Source organism: Talaromyces marneffei, chromosome 1 (assembly GCF_009556855.1).
Source record: "Talaromyces marneffei chromosome 1, complete sequence".
In the NCBI taxonomy this organism is placed as follows: Eukaryota; Fungi; Ascomycota; class Eurotiomycetes; order Eurotiales; family Trichocomaceae; genus Talaromyces; species Talaromyces marneffei.
Genome location: NC_072348.1, coordinates 5,105,172 through 5,129,640, shown reverse-complemented (window position 1 = coordinate 5,129,640; position 24,469 = coordinate 5,105,172). Strand labels below are relative to the sequence as shown.

Here is a 24,469-nt window from a genome sequence, read left to right as displayed (position 1 = left end):
TCGTTAATCTCGACCATAATTGTATCAAGCATCGAAATATTGTCCGGTTGCGCGAGAATTCTTTGAGGACCTCGGGAGGCGATGCACTTATCGATAATCCCAAGATCACGGATCAGGTGTACCAATCAAGATGCTTCTCTCACTGTATTATTCTCCGAATCAAATACAAAGAAGCTCTGTGGGCAAGTCAGGCTCCTTAGAATGGAACCCTACAAGAGCAAATTTGCTTCTCTGAAAGTCCTATACCTAAAGCCCGAGAGGCTGTAGTCGGTCTCATTCTCTTCTCTCGCTTCTTATAGCATGACCGAGGTCCGGAGAGTAATCGATGCAACTAACACCTCGTTTAGATATACTGTTACACTTATAGTGTTGCTGTGGACTTTTGATGTGTGTGCTTGCAGGGACTCTGAAGATGGTCGACGTCGTAATACAGTAAGGAAGCCAGACCCGAAATAGACTAGTGCTTACGGCAGGCGCCGGAGACGACGACCACTAAATAATAAAGGCATCGTGCACCCCAAGTTCCAATTAACAATTTCGCGATCAACCACCAATCCATCCGCCCAATCCCTCGCTCTCCTTCCGATATACGTACGAGTCAATGTCCGTGGGATCTCCTCATATGTGCAGCCCACTATGGCGGCTGTCAACAGCAATATGTTTGAAATCAGCGTGCGTCCAGACCACCAGAATGGAGCTGGTCGCACTCATATCATAACCTTACCGCTGAATCTGATCGCGCATATAGTTTCATGGGTACGTGATGTCTAACTGAGCCTTGGTTGGGTGATTAGTCCTGACAGACTTATGCGGTAAATAGATTGAGGACCCAGGCGACCTTGCTCGCATGTGCCGTACATGCCGATTGCTACACTACATGGCTATCCCGCATCTCTATCGCAACATCTCCCTTACCTCGTACGACCGTATTCGATACCGCGACGAGCTGCCGGAAGGGTGGGGCAATGCAAGTCCGTTCTCCATGGGACTCAACACGTTGGTTACTAGGTCTCATGCATCGCTTGTGCAATCCATGACCTTGCGCGGCGAATGGAACGAGCCGGAATTGGAAGAACACTCTCGAGTCGGCCGTGTGCCGGACTCTTCCATGATGCTCAATATCTCCGTGAGGGCGGCGCTTGATCGTATGAAGAACATTGAGAGCTTCAGGTTAGTTGTTCCGGAGGAGATAGGATAAGGCTGTCTTCTTGGCTAACCACCACTTTCTTCAGCTGGGAACTCAACACCAAGTTGATGGAGACGGTCTATTTAGGGCTTCCGAAGTTACCAAAACTCACATCCTTGTCCATACGATTCCCATCCAGCAGACATCCGCGTCCGATATATGTGATTCCCGCTATGCCTCATTTGCGCATTCTCAAAGTGACCGACATAGATCCTGTATGCTACCCTGACGATATCGCAACTCTACTATCTAAAAGTCCTCATCTGGAAGATTTGAAAATGCATTGGTCCCCCCGCATGCGCGAGAATCAAGAACCCAGCGTTGTTCTTCACGATTACTTCCGTCATTGCATTAGGGACAAAACTCCGCTGAAGCTGAAAAAAGTGGCATTTCACAATTTGTTTTCAAGGCATACAAGCGATTGGCAAGAAACGTCAGATGATTCCATACTCGAGGAATTAACTTTCCTAAACGGTTATACCGAGGATTCGCCAGCTCATTCTACATTTGTAGACAAGACGTGGTCAACAGCCCGTATGCAAATCTCGGAAATGTCAAATTTGAAGCTCATCAGGCACGATCTTGTCTCAAAAGAATTCTGCGAGTTTTTGAGTTGTTCTAGAGGCCTAGAGAAGTTATATTGCGTCAACTCTGCTCGCCCCATAGGATCGCGGCCAAGTATGCGGTCATCAGCGAGCAATACCACTACGCACTCATACCTTGGCAGTAACGGAATTGGTCCCAATGGTACCTTCCCTTCTATTGCTGGAAATGGCTCCATGACTTCCCCATCTTCACCTCGGTCACCCGCCTTTAATACGACTCAGCACCTACAGCTCCGGGATTCCTACTTCAACTCAGTCATGGCAAATCACGGTGCTACTTTGCGCCACCTTATCCTTCCTTCGCGCTGGCCGCTATCAAGCACCACTCTTGCGCGGTTGGTTCATGTCTGTCCAAACTTGGAGCAGGTGGCATTTGCCCTGGAAGTCTCAACAATGGACGCGTTCGGTTTACTCATTCCCTTTCTACGGAAACTGCAAGCCATGCGAATTCTGATCCCGTCCACAGAAAAGCCCGCGCAGGAACAGGCTATTGTGCAGACCAATCCGAATTCTCCTATCCCGCCCTTTTCTAGTATGTACGAAATGGTGGAGCTGGACGATGATATCCATACTGAAAAGCTTAGCGCAGTGACAGCGGATAGAGATCGGGGCCGTTCACTCAAAGTCATTGGGATGGGCTGGAAGGCATGGGAACTTGGCGATTTTTATTATATTCCTGCATCTAGCCATACGCCAACTGCTTCCGGGGCGGACTCTTATCGACCAGTCGACGACGCACGACCTATGATCAACACGACTTCGAATGGTCGAGGGTCTCCAACGCCAGGTTTTTCCGCCACTGAACCAGCCAGGAAAAGTCAACTACATCCTACAAATACACGTACCCCTATTCCGTACGTGACGAAAACACCCAAGTCGTCTCTAGGTAAGCGCGCCCGTGATGATATGTCGCCACCGTTGGACTCTTCGAGTAAACCTTCATTGGTCTTGGACTCGGACAACGTGTACGATACACTCCCTACAGGAGAGAAGATCATCTGGAGACGCCGTGTGCGCCCAGTAGGCTGGGACGTCCTTAAGAAATGGGAAATATGGGCTCTCGACTCACAAGACGTCTGAACCTGTTGGCTTCACCTCGCCGCCCATACTGCTGTTCAGTAAATGAAGCTGTTCAACTAGAATGGCTATATGTCGAGGAGATCCATTCTCTAGTTACTCGCCATTTCACCACGCCATCGCTAATGGCCGGCCTGCTGCCAAAGTAAGATGTGACTGTGGCTTATCGGCATCGATTACAATTATCATCATGGAGACAATTGTAGCCATTCCTGACCAGCCGTCGTGTATACCAGCAGCATGCGGATCAATGAGAGAGAGAGAGAGAGGAAAAATTCAGGTTCATTAACTGCTGAAAAGATCCACTGCTCCTTGAACCAGCCATTCCTAGGCACCACTCTAAAGTCAGGAATCTCTCGTCGTCAGTGACCGAGCTTTCAAATCAAGAGCAGAAGGAATATGCCTCTGATACCCAGAGGAAAGGTTCTTGGCTCCTTTATTCCAAAGAACGTCAAATACCGAACGAGGTGTGATTCTATAAGCGTACCCTCCAACCTGCCGATACATCATCACGGCATTCACGAAAACCGAATAAAATCCGAAGAGACTTCGGACGACATGCAATACATTTCGGGCATGATTTTGTATAATATGTTAATATTTATAGATTTTATATATACCCGGTTCGATATACAATGGTAGATACCGCCTGTGGCTTGTTTCAAGGCAGATGATAACCTAATAACCACAAAGAGGAATCCATAAGTTAACTAGTTAGTTAATAGACGGATTTTACGTAAAGTGGGATGAAATAACTAGTTATGTTAACTAAGTGTCCGCACCCCAAATACCCGTGATAGCCGCACCGGGGTGCGAACGTATATTTCGATTTTGCGGTACTCCGTACTGGTACATTTTCTTGACATGTGATTCCAGGGCGGATGCACCGATCATAATCAGGACGACTTGTATGATATGAATTCAATAACAATCTCGGAACTTTGAATTCAATTCTTGGCTGTTAAGGAACGTGTCATAGAGTAAAAAAGAAATTCCAACAAAGTCACAAATCATCTCCTAACGCCTGCAATAAACGACCAGATAGACGAACAAACTACATTTTGAGATTCCAAGGCTCACGCCGGCAACTCATAAACTCGTAGCATTATATATTTACTCTCACCCGCCCCCCTTTCCAGTATATTATGAACATGATAACCTATTAATTATTCGCATCACATAAACGGATGATGTTGATGCTGATTCCTCGGCGTAGGAGCCCCGTCCATATTCTCCACGCCATTACCCGCAGAAGGACCACCAACATTACCGTCCTTGTCCAGTTGTTCGTTGAGCAAAACTTCTAGCATATCAAATTCTCCAAGCATGGGACCGGTACCCCCCAGACCCTGATCCACTCCGGTAGCAGAACTGTTGAAGAATTGGTCCAAAGGCAGCGCAAACCAATCCGGAAGGCCGCCTTCGTGGACAGATTGTGCGATTGAGTTTGAGTCGTCGAGCTTCGGGGGGGAGGGCCCATTGGCACCGTAGTAATTGTAGTATACCGAGGGAGGAGGGGGCATGAATGATACGCCGATGTTAGACGAGTTGATTGGTTGAGCTGGAATGCCGGCTAGGGGATCATGATGGCTGCCGACGGGATGCTGCTGTTGTGATTCTCCTGCGCCTTGATTGAATTGATACCCAAGCTTATTGTGGGTTGGTGTTGGAATTTGATGCTGCCAGTGCGCCCCCGAATCTCTGCGTGTGGAGTTATTATCTTTTGTCGGTCGAGGTGAGGCTACTCGTGAGCTTGGCTGAGAGCTCCGTTCGTGGCTGTCGCCATCTGCACCCCGATCCGTTGGCGCAAATCGCAGGAATCTGGTACGGATGTTTGCTGTTAAAAGTTCCAGTAGTCGGGAGATGGTGTTGCTGAGATGGACGTCGTCCACGACACAGGTTCGTAGGGCTTCTATGGTTCGATCTTGCAGGTCTAATGATACACGGACATCATCTTCCGTGGCACCAAGTGTGAAAGTCTGTACACAGAAGCGTGGTCAGCCAACGTATTTCCCTGACGGCAATGGATGATGTACCTTTAGAATAAAGATCATTGCCGAGAGTATCCTGAAGAACGTTCGTACAGGGCAGTGCTTCAATTGCTCGTCTGGAACAAGACAATCCAAGACAATATGGAGTATCTTCCGCGAAGCATCGACCACCTCCTGGATGTATTTTTCATTGACTCGATAGATCTCCATAAGTACGCGAAGAGAGCTCGCCGCTGATGATTTACTTGAAGGTTCATTGTTGATGGTAGTCCATCGTTCCACCACTGCTTGCAAGGCGAGACAATTGACGTAGATGCCTAAAACGTCGTTAGAAGTCGACAATAATGAGAATCAGAGTGAAAGAGACTCACGAGTATATTCATATTCAATTGTTAGAATATTTTGCATCTGAGGGGATACTGCTGGTCGTTAGTTTCAATGCCTATCGCTCTCCCTATTACTCAAACTTTACTCACAAGAAACACTATCATAATATGCCCTGAACTTTTGCAGGTGTGGTAAGAACTCAGCAATTTGTTGCTTATATCGCCCGGTCTTGATAAGTTCAGACGTATATTCTTTGGACGGGAAGAGATCCGTATTGCTCAATGACATAATCTTGGATATCTGCACCCACAGATCTTGCATTCGATCAATTGCAATCTCTGCTTCTGTAGCATCAGCAGGTGTGGTTGGTTCGATATCATCGCTCCACCTATCAAGCGGCAGCATTGATGGAATACCAAGTCTCCCGCTTCCTTGCGTGATGTACACGATGATGAGCCGCCGCACCCGGCGCTTGCGCACTTGTTCGGCAACGGACTCCAGAGCGCTAGGGGCCTTTCGATCGAACACGCCGAGTTCGAATGCCAAGGCTTGTGCAGTACTCAGCAACATCCACGACATACGATCTGAACGCCATGTGGGCTCTAGCCATTTCTGAAAAGCAAACCGTCCTTCGACACCACCACCACTTGGACCTCGGCTATCGCTATCACCATCGTTTCGAGAAGGCAAGAGTGCATCTGCGTCTAGCAGAGTGTTCTCATCATCACCGGGAGGAAAATGCAGGTTACGCGGATGCCAGTCTGTTAAAATCAAGAGTGCCTCAACAGTGCCTAAAGATCGAAGATGTCCACGAAGCGATGCTTGGCCTTGAGCCGGTAGGGGTATGTCGAGAGATCGAGGCGTACCCATTCCTACTGAGTTTCCGGTGAACTTCTCCTGACCCCAGAAGAGACGTTCGATCATACCGCGAAGATAGGCCCAGAGCCTGTCATGTATATAGTACCCTCGAGTGTGAGCTCCGTCACCCTTAGGTTTCATATAGCGGGAAGCAGTCGTTAACATAGTCACTGCCAGTACAGGCTCATCTGTGAGCAATGTGCGGTGAGTAGAAGGAGGTGAAAAGTCGGGAATCACAATTGGACTCAATGGTGCGAGATGTTTATAATAGCTGGAGGATGTTAGCCACTTGATACGATCATAGAAACACTAACTTACTAAGCAATATAAGCCATTGCCTCTTCAACGCTTAGCCATCCGGCCCGAACAAATCGAAGACGTGACCACGCCTTGACGGCATCCAAATAGCCAGGGTCATTATACGTCTCAAAATTCTGCTTCCGGTAATCAGCGCTGGTGTCGCTATACCCATCTGCTGACATTTGGTGTGATCGTTTCGGGTATGGGTGGTGTGGATTTCTAGGCATCGTCGACGAGGTTGCCGACATATGGGCGCCGTAGGAGCCCGCCGACTGTCGTGCTTTATTCTCGAGGCGTTGGCGGTTGAGATCTTCCGTTCGCCCAGCAGCTTCTGATAGCAGATGGAGCGCATCGTGACTGTTACTGATAGTTGGAAACAGCAAGTCTGCGGCGGTCTTATTCATGACATGTTGTCTTATTTCGGACCCTGGTGGCCCTCGACTGTGTTGTGCCTGATACGCACTGGATTGTATACCCCTTCCGTCGTGATAGTGGCTCGCTGAGACGGGGCTATGCTGGTGGTGATCTTTCTGGATAATAGGTGATGCCTGCGAGACGGTATGAGGCGAGTTCTCTGGCCATGCGTATTTGTGCAGGTTCCCGTTGTCGAAAGGTGCTGGTGCCGTAGGGCCGTAGGAGGGCTCCCTCTTGCCGTTGCTGCCTATACTTGATGATGACTCTCCATATAACACTTCCCCCACCATCATACGCTTGTCGCGCCGTAATGGGGTTTCTTGCTCCGGTTCGGCATCGGAAGTCTTGCGCTTTCTCCTGGTGGCGGAGAACTCGCACCGCTTACTTTCACGGCGGCATCTTACACATGGCGGCGGTCGGGGATTATCGACACCTAGTTGAATGAGGCAAGAACGATCAGTATGGGGCAGAAAATAAGAACCAATGATATAGCAAGTACTCAGACGTACTTCCCAAGTCGCATTTGACTTTTCGTTTGCGACACGGATCACAGGCCTGGTATCCCCGACGATGTTGGGTCGGGGGAGTTTCGGAGCGCAGTTCTCGATTGCTCTCGTCATAGGAGCCGTTGTTCAGGGACACTGCATCCTGACTCATACTTCCATCATGAGTGGATTCCATTCTAGCAATAGCTGTAGTTAGTCGTCGTGGTGAGGGTCGCCTTCTTTCGGGAAGTGGGCGTGGGTGAGCAAGACATCCCGATGCAAAGCGAGCCTGACTAAGCAGCGGAAAGGGGGGCGGGGTTGTCGGTCTGTGGCCTGATGCCTACTCCGGTACTAACTAACTACAGTAGGTATGGTCAATTGGAGGAAAGGATATTACGTTATGTATTGAAGCTATTCTGATTAGTTAGTTATATACAGATACAGATTATGGTATATTCTCTGGCTCTCAACCAGCACTTGTCACATCGTTGACCCAGGGTTGACCGGAGTTAGATTGGATTGCTTCGAGTACGATGTTTGGCTTTTGTTGGCATCGTTCCTCAGCAATTCAGAAGGCATTCGATGTGGCGGCATGATTTCGCTACTGGCAAAGCTGTCTTGACTGTTTTGTCTAGACATCATCGGTGTACTGCGACCAAGAAGAAGACCTCGAACGCCTCCTGCTTTCCGGGCGGGCAGCTCGTTTGTTCGAGCTGTCAAGACGTAGAGAAGGTATTTGAGATTTGGTAGAGTATGTCGGATATCGAGAACCCGGAGACCAAAGCGGTTCATGAGGACTTCGATGTTCTTGTTCAATAAAAAGACGCCGTACTCGAACCGATACTGAACGTTGACTGGGTACAACGGAAAAGTCCGGCGCGAAAGTCCAGCGGATACCGGGTCCTGGATGAAGGTGCTCGACATATATGGTTTGATAGGATAAGGTAGAGGAACCGAAAGGTAAAATGACAATAAGTAAACAAGATGACCGGTATATCCGAGAGCTGCTGCTACCACCTCTCTGTCGATATCATCAAATTTGGAGTTGGGTAAATGCAACCCAGCAATAGTAAAGGCCAATGCTTTGTCGGAAAGAGGTTCAATGGGATATATCGCCAGCAAGTCTTCGCAGATACGCCGGATTTGACCCTTGGCATCTTCTCGATTATGCCCCAGCAAAGACGCACTGAAAGTCAACTTCAGCCGAGCGTCTGTCAAGTGAGTGCACGTCTTGTTCTGATTCTCACGACCCGAAGTCATGGACTCTCTTCGTGCATTGATGCTAGCGATCAATTCATCCCTTCGTTTCGCGCTCAAGCGAACTTGCTTTTTCTCATTGGCAATGCCTCTTTTGATCAAGGCCGTCTTCTCTTCAGCCTGGGATACTTGATTGAGTAACTCTAGGCTTTTCTGGTATTTCTTCAGGATAACGTTGATTTGAGATTCAAGTTTCTCCCTAGTTGCGAGTGCATCCTGTATGCAGTCGTCTAGATTTGCCAATCGCATCAATGCATCGTATGAAGAGGTGCTCTGAGGTTCCATATGAGGGGATCCATTTGTGAAACCCGCAAGATTAGTCTGAGTTGGCGGCAAGTCCGTGAGATTTGTAAATATCCCGTCCGCGAAATGAAACAAGACGCAATTCGGAGGAAGTGGGTGATGAAAAGTCTCTAAGGATTTGCCAACAAATTGTAAAGACCGAAAACTCTGATGAAGCTCTAGAAGAAGCGTGTAGTCGCTCATGTTCTCTGATTTGACCCATACTTTGACACACAATTGATCCATTCTGGAGACATGAGGACCGCACACATTGAGATCAAGCACGCGAAAGTCCGGGTTTGTTGTTTTCTCAACGACTTCGCTGACGTACACCGGGCCGTCAATACCATCGCAGTGAATGGAAAACCAGACATCGGCCATCCGGCTGCGCGCGATATCCTCTAACTTTGTTTGCCGACTTTCCAGGTCTCCTCCACTCCATGGTAGCGTGCTCCGTCGGCGGTTAGGTCGCGATTCTCGTATTTGTTTATCATGCTGCTCCTGATTGCCGTCCAGAGGTTGCACCTTAGGGGATATTGATTTGAGATCCGTGTATGAGCGAGATTGGGTGACACTTCGATTTTGCGCCTGGACAGCTAGCTTGACCGGGGTTTTCAGAGAGTAAGGGATATCGTCATCATCGATCGTCTTACCGCGAGCGCGACTTGGTGGTGTGATGGATAGATTTCGAATTGATAGGCCTTGCAGATGACGTAGTTTGCGGTTCTTCAGAGTAAAGAGAGGCATAAGCTATAAGATCTTGTTCGTGTTTCATCCATTGTTCATAGCTTACTTACCACGGAGAACAGCAATGGTCGCTCGCGACGACTGTTGTTATTGGAGTCGGACATGGCCGCCTATAGGTGTTTGACACGGTATGATTCAGCGCGTTAGTCATCTTATTTGAAACCATGCATGCATAACCACCGTTGATTGAAGGGGGTCGATTGAAGGTGGCCGGTATGAAAAGTGATTGTATAAGAGTGTTGATACCTAAAGGTTGGCGGTGCGGAGAGTGACGCATGGTCAATGAGACAATGGCCCAGTTGGGGACGGTAAGCTTAAGTAACTCCAATCCCGTGTCTGCCCTCTAACTACCATCAACGTCAGGTTGTCGTTGAGTATTCAATACTGGCTCGTTACTCGGGATACTCTGAGCCAAGAGGATGGTGTGGTGCAGTGGTTCTGATAACTAACTATAATTAGAATGACACTTACGATTGTCTCAATTGTTTTGTCCTTTTCCCCCAGAAATATAAACTTTTGACTACCCTATGCACAATATCTACCAAGGTAGACTCTTAAGTGAGTGAATCGCAGGCAATTAATGAACACGTTAACTAACAATATCCACAGGGCATATCATTCCTCTATTATGAGAGTGGCAAAGGCTTGCAGCAGTTGCAGCCCTGCAAAGCGAAAATGTACCATATAGCCGAGATAGATAGCTCTCCAATGTCTCCACCGAAATTAGCCATACTCATTAGCAGCAGTAACGAATCCGGAAACGAATAGTCAGTTACAACCCATTGTCCCTGATGCGTCTACTGTATCCGATGAGGTGCTGCTCGAGTCCCCTTCAGTCGATATACCAATCCGCGAAGATCCTATGGAGTTGTAAGTATCGGTGTATTCCCATCGACTTCTTGACTTCCACCTCTATGATTCTTTCGGTTTATGTGCCGAAAATGCTCTCCATTTTCATCTTCACTGCTTATAATCTGGGCAAACGTACATTCTGCAGCTCAGGCAGGATTAGAAGCAAGTGGCCATGCCTCAAATGCATTTTCCTCTATCGAATATGAGACTTCGGAATCCATGAGAAATCCCTCCCAAATTGCCCAGTTGATTTGATTGGTATAGTCCGTATTGACTATATTCTGCGGAATTGGATTCATGCTGTAAGAAGCATCAGAGTTGTTCCATAGAGGGGCCATCTGTGCATCGGTCGGAGCGCAGCTGCTAAGCAATAGTGACCGGCTGTATTCATCAACCTCCATTTGACTTAGATCAAACATTGGATCTGAAAGAGACTGAGCTACCTCATGAACAGTTGTGTCTCTGATTCGGTGGACATCTCTCTTGAGTGCCGCTTCTTGGTATGCAGCTCGAGCCTTCTTTAGTAGCCTCTTGAGCGGTTTCCACAATATTCCCTCCGTGGTATCAGCAACTTGTTTTCCAAAGGTATTCCAAACACTTTCCACTACCGCCCATGCTCGGTCTACTAACGGGCCTTGTGTTTGAACGCACAGTTCGGCCAGTACGACGGCTAATGGATGCCACTGCACCCACGTTCGTCCGACCCACTTGAACCGGACACTCTTCGGATCGTTCTCATACATATTCATAATCTCGAGGATCAACACCGCTATACGAAGTGTTTGATCCCGGGTAGTGCCGGTATTCGGGTAAATCGGTTGGTCTCGACCTTGAAGCGGATATCTCAATGATAACCACAACTTGAGGATCAATAATCGACTAACCATCGAGAGATACCACTGAATAGGTATATTTGCGTCGCACTTTTGAAAGTAAAGTGACTCGAATTCATGGCTCAAGCTTTTAATCATCTGTTCTTTCTCAGTGAAACTTATTTGGTTCGGAAATAGAAGCTTTCGAAAGATAAATGCCAATTTATGGGTGATATGGCTCAGGGTCATGTCTGTCAAAGTCGAAAGTTCCGGAACAGGCTCGTTTGTTTCAGGTCCGTAGTCATCGTCACTAATGTTGAGAGGCATCGCAGTGTTGAAAGAACCATCGAATATCATCGGTTGAGTACCTCGGTCTTCTGCGCAACGGAGGTCAAGGATCATGATCTGCCACCAGAGAAGGCTTCTTTGTTGAGCCTCAAAAAAAGATATGCCGGTATCATCAGCGTCTTTGTGTATTCCAAATGACTGAGCAATTCTGAGCAGGAGTGCGAAGAGAGTCCACGTGGACTGGGTTTTGCTGTGTGCTCGTAAGGTAAAGAGGTAGATCGCGAACGCTTGAAGAACTGCGAATTCATCCGTAATAAGAAGATTCTCTCTTGCAAAGGCGAGCTCCGCGCTGCGTCTGAATTTGGGAAGTAGGGTCTGGGGGTCTTGATGGAATGTATTCTGACAGTCCTCTGGCGACATTGATGAGATTGCAGCGAAATACATACATAGCATCAGCAGCTCGGCTGCATTATTATTTGGCGGTGCTGAAAAGTTTCTCGTACTATTCGCTATATAAGAGAGAGTCGTTGGCCTATGAATAATTTTGAAAATGGGATCGACATTGGTAAAATAGGTATCACCAAGGGCCTTGAAGTGCCGGAATGATACTGGAAAATCCAGCTGTTGTTTTGGACGACCATCAGCCCCATGAAAGACGAAGTCGAGTAATGACGAGTGTATTGGTTGACCAGTTGAGCCAGTAGTTGAAGGAGTATGTTGGAAATGTTCATCGTCATCATTGCTCTGATCATCATCGTCGTCTACATGATGTTCAAGTAAAGAGCGCAGCCCATTGACTTCGCCTCCCAGGTTGGCCCAAAAGTCGCCGCTGATGTACTTATTCCGGGGAATCGTCATTTTTTCCGTGGACGAATGTCGGAGATTGCCGCTGCTCCCTTTGTAGCTGATGATAGAAGCGGAAGATTCAGATGAAGTGGTCGACCGACCGCCGGGGGCTTTGGATGTCGAGAGATTGGGGACATCCCCACCCATCTTTTCAACGAGGTCCTCAAGCTTTCCAATGCGCCTGAGGAGCTCGTCATCTCTGGATCTGTAGTTCCTACTCCTTTGTCGCCCGCTAGCCCTGACACGGGTTCGTTTCGGGAATACGCAGTCAATGCCTGATCGCTTGCAGGCAGTGCAGGGATGCGACTTATCACACTTTATCTTTCGATGTCGACAATTCGTACAACTGAGAGGCTTGAGTTCAGACACATTTCTGGCCCCAGAATCGGCCTGAGCAAGGAATGTAGCCCTGGTTGGGACCTCTCTTGATGGTTGTAGTCCAGCCATGTGACGTGATGATGTACAATGTCTGGGGTGACGGGATTAACAGCAAGATTCATACAGGGTCCAGATACGCAAATTGCCGTGGAGCAAATAGATTTCGTTTGCTATCCATGAACTAACCTAACGGTATTAAGGCTGACCAGTTTACGTTGATGCTTTGAGGCTGGATGTGAGGAGTCGAGGTGTGTACCAATAGGGTACTAGGGTAGTATATACTGTGCTACCTATGCCGGATTGAGCGACACTGGTTCAATGTTCCGTCGCTGAATAATCGCTTCTTGAATCCTCAACCAACACTTCATCCTATCAGTAAGGATGACAGAATGTACTTCGTCACGAAGAAACACGCGACCATCACCCATTACGTATGGCTCTTGCGCGCGCTTCATGGAAATATCATGTCTTTGATCAGCAACAATCGGATTTGTAATGCTACGGACTCGGCTTTGAGCAAGGACAGTGCGAACACCCGGACTTCGGACTCCAGAAGATGTCCGTAACAGCAAAATCGAAAGAAAACAGTGCGCATTAGGCTTCCAGTAACTTGGTGGCCACTGTCTAGGAAGAAGCTGGGCTACGTCCTAGTAACGCAATTGGAACACTAAACCATGTATTGCAACTTCGCCTCGCTACCTAGGTAGAGTTGAGGGCACATCTATAAATACCTCATGCATCTCGTAGGTTATGGAAATATCATATATCCAGTTCATCGTTCATTCACCTGAGCAAAAGGCATCCTACCACGACACAACATAATATATCATCTCAACATGCGCATCCTTATTATCGGGGGCAATGGACAGACTGGCCGTTTCGTGGTTGACGAAGCATTGCAGCGCGGCCACAAGATTACAGCCTTGATTCGAAATCCCTCTACCCTATCAGCCAGGGAGGGCCTAAAGATAGTCAAGGGCACACCACTAGAACCTTCAGACATTGAAACCGCTTTCAGCGTAGTCCCAGACGACATCCCAACCGCCGTGATCGTCACGATTGGATCTTCAAAGGAAAAAGGAACCCGGCTCATGGCCGACACGCACGAAAACCTCATCGCCGCTATGAAGAGGCACGGGGTTTCCAAAATTGCGACATTATCATCCTTTGGAGTTGGGTCTTCTCTGCCCAACATCACGGTGATTATGAGATGGGCGATTTCCAACACCGAACTTGCGAATTCGTTTGCGGACCATAATCACGTCGACGAGATACTCAAGAAGAGTGGGATGAAGTTCGTGTTGTTGAGGGCTGCGAGACTGACTCTGGGGAGAAAAGCGCCTGTTCGGTTCCTGGGTGACGACGGGAAAGGACTTGGTCTTTTCGCGGGCATGGGAGGTATCTCGAGAATTAGCGTGGCGGGGTGTCTGGTGGATGCTGTTGAGAAAAGCACTTGGGATGGAAGGACTCCTGTGATAACGCATTGAGGGTGTCTGTACAATACACCAGAATACTAACCATCACTGAGAGTTAGAGTTGATACAAGCCCGAACACTTGTCTTTTGAATTGCCTCTACACATGTACTTTGTCCGTTGCTCTTCCGAGATATCTAAGCACTGTTAATGATATATTTACGAAGCATAGGTAGGAGATTGGAAAATAGATTAGTTATGTATAGTCGAGAAAGACGGTTCTTGTCCTGTGAGAAAACACGTATGGTTCATAGGGAAGAGGGCTTCGATTGCCATGTATAACTCATCAGCACCATATGAGCAACAAAACTGCTATGATGCCGAGTGAGGATCCAGACTACGGTGGGTTTCCCTTAAGTGTTATCCTTCCGGTGAGAACGATGATTGCTGAGGTTGGGTTTTATGATATTTTCGATGATGGATGGACCAAGAGAAGAATAGTTTGTCTAGCAATTAATGCAGTATGAGACAGTATGGAGACAGTTGGAATGGCGAAAACTGTTTTGATTTCTGTGCAGAATTGTTTATCCCATATCAAGGCGAATTATTGGAGAAGTTTATTGAAAGATGGGATGGATGGTGGTGGTGGTGGTGGTTGTTGTAGATGATTCTTAGTCTAGTCTCGATTTTGATTTTCCCGGAAAGGTGCTCCGAACCTCCGACAACTTTCCTCTCCGAAACCTCTCGTTCAATGTGAACCATTGCACATTAGCAACACAGTGTCTTTCTTCGACCAGTGACAATCTACCCAATTAGCATACGACGAACTTTTTGACCGACTCATCAATTCCACGAACATCAATTGACTCAACCCCCTCGAGCAGGGGTCACACACCACCATGGGCTCCCGACTGCCTCAAAAGCGGATAGCGAAATTTTTCGACGAGCTCACCAAACGCGACAAACTCGACAAATACAAACTCGAAGGCAGTGCCCTCGACCCAACCAAGATCGCAACATGGGAATTGGTTCGGCGTCCACCAGTGCCCACGGACACGGTCATTCAGGGCAAACCTCGTCATCCGTACTCGAAAGCGTACCGGGAGTTCCAGAGGCAGGAAGGTGCTAGGTTACGGAAGGCGTTGAATCGGATTACGCATGGAAAGAATATTTTTGTGTATAATAATATACGGACGAATCAGGTTGTTTATTCGTTGACGCGGTATTTGGAGGTGTGTTCAGAAACTTGGAATAGTGCGACGTGCTCTCTGTACTGACTTGATGCTTCACAACGACAGGAAAAAAGCGTTCTATCGCAACTAGTCTACCACGGCAAAAAAACCATCCCCGCCAGCCTTCGAAAAGATATGTGGGCACCCTACTACTCCGTGCACTTTGACGATGCCAAAGTCGGCCTCCGAGCATACCACCTCCTCCGCGAATTCTCGCTACAACGCCAACTCGCCCCTCCCAAGGAAATGGTCACCATGACCGAGAAATGGCTTGATCAAAAGAGGCCGCGCGATTTATTGGCTGCCAAAAAATTCGACGAAGAGCATGAAAAGCAAGTCGGAAAGCTTCTGCCGAAGAAAGAACGGGCTCGGATCTTGATGGATCAAAAGGCCACTAGTGTCGCTGATATTGCGGCTGTGCTTGCTATTCAGGAAGAGGAGATTAAGAATGGGTTTGGCGCGGAACATCGCAAGGAACTTGGTCGTAGGGCATTGCAGCGTATACGCATGACGCGGAAAGCGGAGCGAACCACTGCCTTTGAAGCGGCGCAACGAGTCGAGGAGTTCGAGGGTCAGGTTCAATCGCAGGTCCCGCTTGAGATTGAGGACGAGTTTGATAAGGTGCCTAGCAATAGTGAATACGCCGTGAAGCCGGAGCAGGTCAAGATTCTGTGGAATGATATTCATGATGCGCATTATGCGAGCTCATGGCCTGATCGGGTTCATCATGGTCTTTTGGAGAAAACCTCTGACCATGTCATGCCTGGTCAGATGCAGGTTGTGAGTGAGGAGGATGCGGAGGATATCCTTGCTCATGACGATTTCGCTGAGGCGGCCGAGGCCCCTTCTGTCTTGAAGCAGTAAATGGTTGATTTATATCATTTGGGGTTGGCCTCCTGTTACAATTCTTACATATGTACACTATACTTTTCTTTCAATTTATTATCTTCATTCGGAAGTCCCTTTTATCAATCTACTGGTTGGCCGTCAATCGTAAAGTCCTCGGTCATTCAATTTGTTAAGGTAGCACTGCATGGTTCAATACTTCTATGCAGCATAATCAATCATTTAAAGTACATACATGCCAATGTATAAAAGGTGAAAGGAAACGGAAGAAGATGCTTGGAAACATACTCATATTACCGAAAGGGACATCTACCAACAGGTCTAGCTATATGAATCCGAGCCATGTCACAGATCAAATAAATGGGAATTACTCCATGCAAAGCAGCAAATCAAGTAGGATAACAGGGTTGTTGCATGAAAAGCAGGTATTCCGAGCATTATGAAAGCTCAATGCATTGGCGGCCGTGTCTATGGGTGATTCGAAGACATCAACTTGGTCATCATTTTGATGACGGCCCGCTTCATTCGTGGATAACTTCCTCGAGTTTCGTCGTGGTGGCAGCGCCCGGACTTGATGCTTTAGTCCCTTGTGATTCGTCCAACTTCGTAGTAGAGGCAGCATCAACAGGACTAGGTTCCGCATTCTCAAGCCTTTTTTTGGCGTCTTCCACTATCTTATCGGCTTCACTTATTCCGCCCTTGACCTGAGACAAAGGATCTCCTTCGACCCCAATAGGTTCAGAACGTCGCTCAACAACATCTCGGATTAAATTCGCATCAAATCGGACCACCATGCAGGTCAGGTTATCGGTACTGAAACGCGACAGCGCGTGATCCACGAGCATTCTTGAGCCTTCTTGGGCATCTTTAACACTGCGTATCAGGTCGACCGCTTCTTGATCGGTGCACACATCCCATAACTATCAAATGTTAGCAATCAAAGTTCAACATAATAACAGTACACATGTTTTTACTCACCCCATCGCAGGCTAAAATAAGAAACTCGTCTTGATCAGGCTGTACTACAGTCTCTGTAGTGTATGGATGACCCGTAACAAGATCCTTCAAGTATGTATCGCCAAGAGCCCTCGTAACAGCGAGCACGCCATTGACCCTATTGTTGAGGATGAGCCCACCAGCATTGGCAATACGCTTTCCTTCATTGTCATCGCTACCTTTATGATCATACGAGAGACGAAGAGCTTTCCCATTTCGACATAGAACAATTCGCGCGTCGCCAACATTTGCTGTGTACAAGACCCGCTGGCGGGAGACATTTTCATGTGACTTGACCAAATGCAAATCTATGGATAATGACTGCTTCGCTTGAGCTGGTTTGTGCGTCGAGTCGGGGCCGTCTGACTCTGATTCTAAAGCATTGGCGGATGCGGCGGCTGGCGCGAGAGGCGCGGAACCTGTGGCAGAATGCGAGCTGGGAATACGATCTTCCCATCGCAACACGGCAGCTACAGCTGTGCAACCGCTATTCTTCAGAGGCAATTTCTCCAATTGTTGATCAACGCTAGTGAAAGCCTGGTCTAGGAGTTCGGGGACGGGGGCGTTGGGATTCCGTCGCATGACGTCTTCAAGGATGAGATGTAATTTCTTTCCACACCATTCGGCAGCAAAAGTTCCTGCGTGGCCATCAAAAATAGCAAAGTAACCATTGTCAGTCTCCACTACATGAGTAGTTTCCTCCGAGCCAGTTGTGGATTCAATTGATTCCCGTGTCTCATTTCCATTGATCGTAGTGTTTCCAGTAACGGGAGCCGGCGTCCCCAAGAAATTGTATAGATATGCATGTGTATCTTCCATCGTTCTCCGGCACTTGCGATTTCGGTCTTCTGTGACACCGACACGGAACGATGAGCGCGAAGTGGGCACTGACTCTCCAGCCGAATTGTTCAAGGAGCCCTGAGGCACCGTCAAGGCAGGATCCATCTTTCCGAGTTTCTGAAATGGGGTCTGCGCAATCTGAATAGCGGTTATTGATGAATCGCGACTTGATAAATGTAACGAATTCTTTGCGCTAGAAAAGAAAGACGCTGCTCTGGTCACCGAGCTGCTGCGACGCTTTTTGTCGTTTGGGTCTTCGGTCTGTTTCTTGCCAGAAGTTCCAGATGGCGAGGTGCGCTTGTCACGTCCAAATGCGGCCTCGTTAGGGCTGATAGTTGGTGATTTTGGACTGGTTCCAGTTGGAATCAAGTCGGATTTCTCTTTGGGTGGGCTCGTGGAGCCACCGAACATTCGGTTCAGCAACCCACCCTGAGTAGAGAAGCTTCGACGCTTGCTACCTGCCAGCTTGATAACTTTGAAACTGTCTGGTCGGTAGACACTGGAGAAATGAAAGCGAGGTTGCTAAGGAGTTATCGAAAGCGCGGGTTTACTCGGTGTAAGCGAGTATATCGATCCAAATGCTTGAGACAAGCTTAGTCGTGATGTAATCTTGCAGAACGGGAAGGTATCTGTGCCTGGCGGAAGGTTAGGCTGTGTCTGTAACAGATCACACGAATCAGCAATGGCATTCTCAGGACAAACGGCAGTCTATAGAGTTCTGCTGCCATCTGCTATAGGCTTGAAATGCAACAACGACTAATGCACGACATACCTGGATGACTGGGATGAGTATTGACTGGATCTTCAATGTTCCAACAAGTCCCCGTTGTGTGGTATCGATTGTAGGGATTGACGGTAAACGTGGACCACAGCTTCAGGATTGAGGACGCGTTCACTATAAACTGATGAAACAAATGAAAGAGAAGTATTAAATCAAAAGAGAAGCCGCAAGAGTATTGAGCCGGTGCGATCACACAGTCGGTGGTAGAAAGCCAAATATGATGGGGATGGGGCGGCTAACCACCAAAAAGTGTCGGCGGGATCGGACGTGAGTGGATGACGGGGGAATTGAAGCCTAAAACCAGGCGGTGGTGCACTGATAAATAATCAGTTCCAACTTCCGACGATGGAGGAATTGAGTCGTAGGGGTTTAGCTGCTCGAGCGAGGCGCAGCAGCGGTAAGAAGCAGAGGAATCGCGAATTCAGCTAACTAACTAGTTAAGTTAGTGTTAGGTTAGTTAACTAACTAGTTAGTTAGTTAGCAGCAGTTAATTAGGTAAGGAAGTCAATCCACAGCCCGCAACTGTCAGGCTTACCCCGCCAACGGGCGAACTGTACTACAATGTATACTATGTACAGAGCCTATTTACGGAGATAGATACAGAGTACATGCCATGTACATAGTACACGCCTACTAGAAGTACACACTCTAGAGGCTCTTTTTGAACAAGGACACTCTCCTTATTAGATTTATAGATTGTGGCTGCACTATGCTTTCATGCCTGTTTCTAATATTGACTCGTTATCCCCCCAAGTGATCCGTCTAATGATACTAGCATTGGAGACTCGCTGCAAGTCCGGCTGGACGTATTCACAATAATCATAAAACAAACCAAAAAAAAAAAAAATCCACCAGTTGAACTCCTTTGACGCCAGCTAAAATTTGAAGCATATTTCCAGGCTTAGCAATTATTGAACTATCTCCGAAGGCTGTCCAAACGCGCTTGCAGGTCGTCATCATCGCTAGGGCCACCAATTGCCTGGGCTACTCTAGTCTCGCCTGCTCCTTCTTTAGCAATTCCTTCTGGGGTCTCCCCAAACTGCTCAACAAGTCAGCACGCTGCCATGTGATTTCATAAATGAGTAGCATGAGAATTACCGCTTGTCCAAGATCCACTCCAATCTCGTCAAGAACCTCCTTGACAATATCCTCACTCTCTTCCTCATCTTCCAAGCCGGTCGCCTCGTCGATCGCATCGTCCATCATCTCCTGGCGTTCGTCCATGATTTCGTTTTCGCGCTCAAACTCCATGACTATCCGTTGTAGGGCGGGGAGGTTCATCTGTCGGTTCATGCTTCCCAGAAGCATGGTAGCGCCTTTCATTGACTGCATCATTTGCTCATTGCTTCGGACGGTCTATATAGTGCAGAAAGTCAGCCAACGGCAGGATTGTCAAGTCTTTCGATTCCGAGTACCTGAATCCTAAGTGAGATAGCTTGTAACTGCGTCCGCATTGAGTAGAATTTCTGGATATATCTGCAATAGGTACAGGTTAGATACAGCATTAATTAAACGTAAGATGCATGATGACAACATACTTTCTTGTCCTCACGAGGTCCTTTGCCTGGATCTTGCACGCGCCGATCTGCCCGTTCTTGGCGCTCTTCTTGATATCTTGAACTAGCTTCTTCTCTTGGTTTTCCAGTTTGATTCGTTCTCGGTCAAGCTCTCGTTGTGTCCGTTCCAGAGCACGCTGGTGTTTGCGCAGACGCTCTGCAGGCGTCATGCGCTTTCCGAAAGCCCATTCCACGATCTGGTAAGCCAGTGCGATTAGCGGGGAAGACAGGACAAGTTGAGATTGAGGCCATAGCAGGATACTCACATTCATGGTGGCCTATAGAACAGAAATAACCAAACTAAAAATAGTGAAGACGACAGAAGAAGGGAATAGAAATTGCACTCGCTGTGAGGCAAGCCAAACAAGAGATAGGATCAATGAATGATTGCCTGAAACGACGACTTGGGCGGAACTTAATTAATCCGGCCGTCAGCCACGGGTTCGATGGATGGCAACTTCCTGTTTTGTTGACGTTCTTCCTGCCCATTAAACTCCAGACTATTGTCCGAGGTATCTCTTGGAGAGAGATGATGGTATCACTGCAAATTCTGGACTTTTCAGCACAATCACAGCCTAGTTGGACCATCGCGAAGATTGCAGAACAGCTTATAGAAAGGGTGACGTCAGGGCCAGCCATTCGTTCAGGGCAGAGTATTCAAACCCAAACAATCCAAAATGCAGGCTTCTTATTGGACATCTATTTCGGTGCTACTGGTGGTGCTTTGTGTATGATTCTTGAAAAGCATGCTGTATTAGCAGAGAGTAGGCTTAATTTATTAACATATCCACATGGGCTCTCAACTTGATTGAATGACCTAAACTTGATGAACAAAATTATCAGATGTTGTTGAAATCTCCAAAGTGGCAAGGGCGTCGCCGTCACGTGTAAAGGGCCGAACGGGATAGCGTGACGCCGAACGGCAGACCGGAGAATTAATTACTAAGTCAATTCTCCGACCACGCAAATATTATCGTCACCGCCAAACATTATATTCCATCGACAATTCATGGATATTTTCATCATACCGCCGAGGTAGCGCTATTATCTCATCGGGCATCATGAGCCAAGAGTACTTTCCTGCTACTGGCAGCTCGTCTGCCTCCAAAGATGCGTCCTCGAGCCACCAAGAGCACGACGAACAGAAACCGTCATTTCCGAACTCGTGGGCAGCACCACAATATATGACCGTTGGCAATGGAGCAAGACCAGCCGCTGCCGAAGCACTTATTTCGTCTTTGAATCATGATTCCGGCTACGGTGGAAGTGTTGCTGGAGATGGCGCGCTCGAGGGAGACCTGACCGATTGGCAGGCCGGAATGCTTGAAGACCGGCCGACGCCTGCGCATACACCTCGTGAGACAGGCCCAGAGGGTATGTATCAGCCATCGGGTTTTTGCAAATGGGTGACTAACTGGTTTTACGCTATGATTAGGCGACGCGGGGAGACAAATACTTGCGAGTCACGTTCATCAACTTCAATAGTACGCTTTCACAACTCTTGCATCGTGCGGCAATATTTTTAACAGCTGTTATTTTAGTAACGCGAATCGAACCAAACTAGCCAGAGCGATTAGCCAAGCAATCAAGATTCTAGAAGGTTTACGGGATATGAACGGACAATGGCCACTTCATTATCCATCATATCAACCTTCAGAACGACCGTCGTTGCAGCAAACCAGGTCGCAAGACGACATACATACCTTGGAAAACCAAGAATCCTCACCGTCACGCCCACCCCCAATCAGGCGTGCAGCTACATCTCTCGATACTGCCGACGCTGGCGAATCTAGTGCTGCTGCTGAGCGCCGTGCACTACCGGAGCCCCGTCTGATGAGTCGCGAAATGGCCGAAAAGTTTATGGTTCTGAAAATTGAACTCAAGCTCGGGGCTGCCTCCCAGACGGAACTTGTCCACTCACTGGAGAAAAAGTCGATTGCCTCGTTATTGAACGGGAAGATAAATCAGAGCGTCAAGCATCTCCTAGCGTTAAGAGATCGCATCAACGACACATCTAGTAAAGTATTGATCACCGGAGACTTGAATGCTGGAAAATCAACCTTCTGCAACGCATTGTTACGTCGCAAGATTTTACCGGAAGACCAGCAACCTTGTACTAGTATCTTCTGTGAGGTGCTCGATGCGCGGGAAAATGGCGGGGTTGAAGAAGTCCACGCTATTCCCAAGGAACGAATTTACAACCGCAACGATGAAAGCACATACGATGTCTTTTCGCTATCGGCATTGGAGGATATAGTAACCGACAACTCAAAGTACACCCAGTGCAAAGTCTACGTGAAAGACGTTAGGACTATCGACGAATCTCTTTTGAATAATGGTGTTGTTGACATTGCCCTGATCGACGCCCCTGGTTTGAACTCGGACTCTGTCAAGACAACCGCGGTATTTGCACGCCAGGAAGAGATTGATGTCGTTGTCTTTGTTGTGTCTGCGGCCAATCACTTTACGCTATCTGCGAAGGACTTTATTATGAGCGCAGCACATGAGAAGGCGTATATGTTTATGGTTGTCAATGGATTCGACAATATACGAGACAAAGGAAGGTGCCAACGGATGATTCTGGATCAAATAGCCAAACTGAGTCCTCACACATACAAGGACGCTGAGGAGCTAGTTCATTTCGTTTCGAGCAATGCTATACCAGTTCAACCCGGCATCACTGCAGGATCTGGGTCTGGTGGTGGTGGCGATCCATCTGACCATGATGAGCCCAGCGATCCTGAGGATGGTGCTGACGGAAAGGGAAAGAAGGGGAAAGGTAAAGGCAAAGAGAAGGAGAAAATCCAGGATTTCGAAAAGCTGGAAGGAGCCTTGCGCCGTTTCGTTCTTGAGAGGCGTGCACGATCGAAATTGGCACCTGCACGAACATATATTCTCAATGTGCTGTCTGACATTAATACGTTGGCATCAGTAAATCGGGACGTTGCTCAATCGGAACTTGATCGCGTCAGTTCAGAGCTTGAAGAGATCGTGCCTGCGTTTGAAGATGGAAAGAAAAAGAAAACAGAGATCGCGGAGCAGGTCGAGATTGCCATAGAGAGGTCTTGTGAGGATGTTTACAACTACACGCGCCAGAACCTGAACAACACGATAGACAAGGTCGCTTACGCTGACCTTGGTGTGGAATATCCCGGGTTGCTCTCCGCTTTTCAGTACGCAGAAGATCTCAAGATTGCCATGCTTGATCAGGTATCGGCCGCAGTGCTCGAGTGCGAGAATTATGCTCGCGCAAAGACAACGCAAGGAGTCTCTTACATTCAACAACTTGGTTTGTTGCATGTCGGGGAAGATAAATTCCCCGCTTTGAGTTTCCGAGCCGACAACATGTTCCAAAGACGACGACATGCTTTGGCAAGACAAATTGATACGCAGGTAGAATTGTGGGATTTTTTCGATATTCCTGGACTCTGGGAACGACAAGAAAAGGTTGCCGGTACTGGTGTCGCCATGACGGCTGTCACAGTACTCGGTGGACGCGCCATTGCAGGATTTGGTTGGATAGATGGAGTTTTCGGTGCTGCGAAAGTGCTCGGGTCTAACAACATACGGCGAATGATTATCCCTGGAATGGTTGCAGCTGGTATGTCTCATTTAAGATGTAGAAGACTTTGCTTTTACTAACGTCCATCTGTTTACAGCGATTTTGACAACGGCTTATGTCCTCTCAATCATCCCTCAGACTCTTCCTCCTCGCCTTTCACGCAAATTGGCGGCTTCCCTCGCCGAAGTAGACTATGTCCACTCAAACGCTTCACGTATCTCAACTCAAGTCCGCCGTGTATTGGGCATGCCAGCTGCCAACTTACATTCTCATCTTGCTCAGGGTGTCGAGGATCTAGCACGTCGCAGGGAAGAAGTGGCCAAGATCAAGCAGGAGAGCGAAGTTGCCAGAAAGTATTTCGCCAACTTATTCCGAGAAACCCAAGAAAGTCGACGAACAGTCGAACAGATTGACCTGGAAGGTCCTCTACCGGGAGCCTTGGCTCATTAAAGAGAGGGAGTGTTTTTTTACCAGTTGAATACTGTTCTCTTCGTCAGGCTGTTTGACACATCACATACTGGCTGCTATATTCGAACGC

The 24,469-nt window shown here is 47.9% G+C and overlaps 9 protein-coding genes across 9 annotated transcripts; 4 read left to right on the top strand and 5 right to left on the bottom strand.

Moving 5' to 3' along the window:
* Positions 1-657: 657 nt before the first annotated feature.
* Positions 658-2,871, top strand: EYB26_001889 (uncharacterized protein; the record flags this gene model as incomplete). Its single annotated transcript, XM_054261197.1, has 3 exons — positions 658-756; positions 821-1,170; positions 1,233-2,871. 3 exons carry the CDS (start codon positions 658-660, stop codon positions 2,869-2,871), a joined length of 2,088 nt encoding a protein of 695 aa, XP_054117172.1.
* Positions 2,872-4,043: 1,172 nt separating this feature from the next.
* Positions 4,044-7,439, bottom strand: EYB26_001888 (uncharacterized protein; the record flags this gene model as incomplete). Its single annotated transcript, XM_054261196.1, has 6 exons — positions 4,044-4,847; positions 4,905-5,176; positions 5,231-5,278; positions 5,336-6,315; positions 6,363-7,191; positions 7,268-7,439. 6 exons carry the CDS (start codon positions 7,437-7,439, stop codon positions 4,044-4,046), a joined length of 3,105 nt encoding a protein of 1,034 aa, XP_054117171.1.
* Positions 7,440-7,723: 284 nt separating this feature from the next.
* Positions 7,724-9,633, bottom strand: EYB26_001887 (uncharacterized protein; the record flags this gene model as incomplete). The annotated part of the gene is made up of 2 exons (XM_054261195.1): positions 7,724-9,508; positions 9,580-9,633. The coding sequence occupies 2 exons, from the start codon at positions 9,631-9,633 to the stop codon at positions 7,724-7,726; spliced, it is 1,839 nt and encodes a 612-aa protein (XP_054117170.1).
* An 894-nt stretch (positions 9,634-10,527) lies between these two features.
* On the bottom strand, positions 10,528-12,474 carry EYB26_001886 (uncharacterized protein; the record flags this gene model as incomplete). The annotated part of the gene is made up of 1 exon (XM_054261194.1): positions 10,528-12,474. The coding sequence occupies one exon, from the start codon at positions 12,472-12,474 to the stop codon at positions 10,528-10,530; it is 1,947 nt and encodes a 648-aa protein (XP_054117169.1).
* A 1,067-nt stretch (positions 12,475-13,541) lies between these two features.
* EYB26_001885 (uncharacterized protein) lies at positions 13,542-14,192 on the top strand (the record flags this gene model as incomplete). The annotated part of the gene is made up of 1 exon (XM_054261193.1): positions 13,542-14,192. One exon carries the CDS (start codon positions 13,542-13,544, stop codon positions 14,190-14,192), a length of 651 nt encoding a protein of 216 aa, XP_054117168.1.
* Positions 14,193-15,017: 825 nt separating this feature from the next.
* On the top strand, positions 15,018-16,214 carry EYB26_001884 (uncharacterized protein; the record flags this gene model as incomplete). Its single annotated transcript, XM_054261192.1, has 2 exons — positions 15,018-15,350; positions 15,417-16,214. The coding sequence occupies 2 exons, from the start codon at positions 15,018-15,020 to the stop codon at positions 16,212-16,214; spliced, it is 1,131 nt and encodes a 376-aa protein (XP_054117167.1).
* Positions 16,215-16,717: 503 nt separating this feature from the next.
* Positions 16,718-18,443, bottom strand: EYB26_001883 (uncharacterized protein; the record flags this gene model as incomplete). The annotated part of the gene is made up of 2 exons (XM_054261191.1): positions 16,718-17,116; positions 17,175-18,443. The coding sequence occupies 2 exons, from the start codon at positions 18,441-18,443 to the stop codon at positions 16,718-16,720; spliced, it is 1,668 nt and encodes a 555-aa protein (XP_054117166.1).
* A 1,286-nt stretch (positions 18,444-19,729) lies between these two features.
* Positions 19,730-20,641, bottom strand: EYB26_001882 (uncharacterized protein; the record flags this gene model as incomplete). Its single annotated transcript, XM_054261190.1, has 5 exons — positions 19,730-19,852; positions 19,912-20,169; positions 20,229-20,289; positions 20,352-20,566; positions 20,636-20,641. The coding sequence occupies 5 exons, from the start codon at positions 20,639-20,641 to the stop codon at positions 19,730-19,732; spliced, it is 663 nt and encodes a 220-aa protein (XP_054117165.1).
* A 789-nt stretch (positions 20,642-21,430) lies between these two features.
* On the top strand, positions 21,431-24,381 carry EYB26_001881 (uncharacterized protein; the record flags this gene model as incomplete). Its single annotated transcript, XM_054261189.1, has 4 exons — positions 21,431-21,743; positions 21,805-21,853; positions 21,911-23,970; positions 24,029-24,381. 4 exons carry the CDS (start codon positions 21,431-21,433, stop codon positions 24,379-24,381), a joined length of 2,775 nt encoding a protein of 924 aa, XP_054117164.1.
* Between the last annotated feature and the right edge of the window lie 88 nt (positions 24,382-24,469).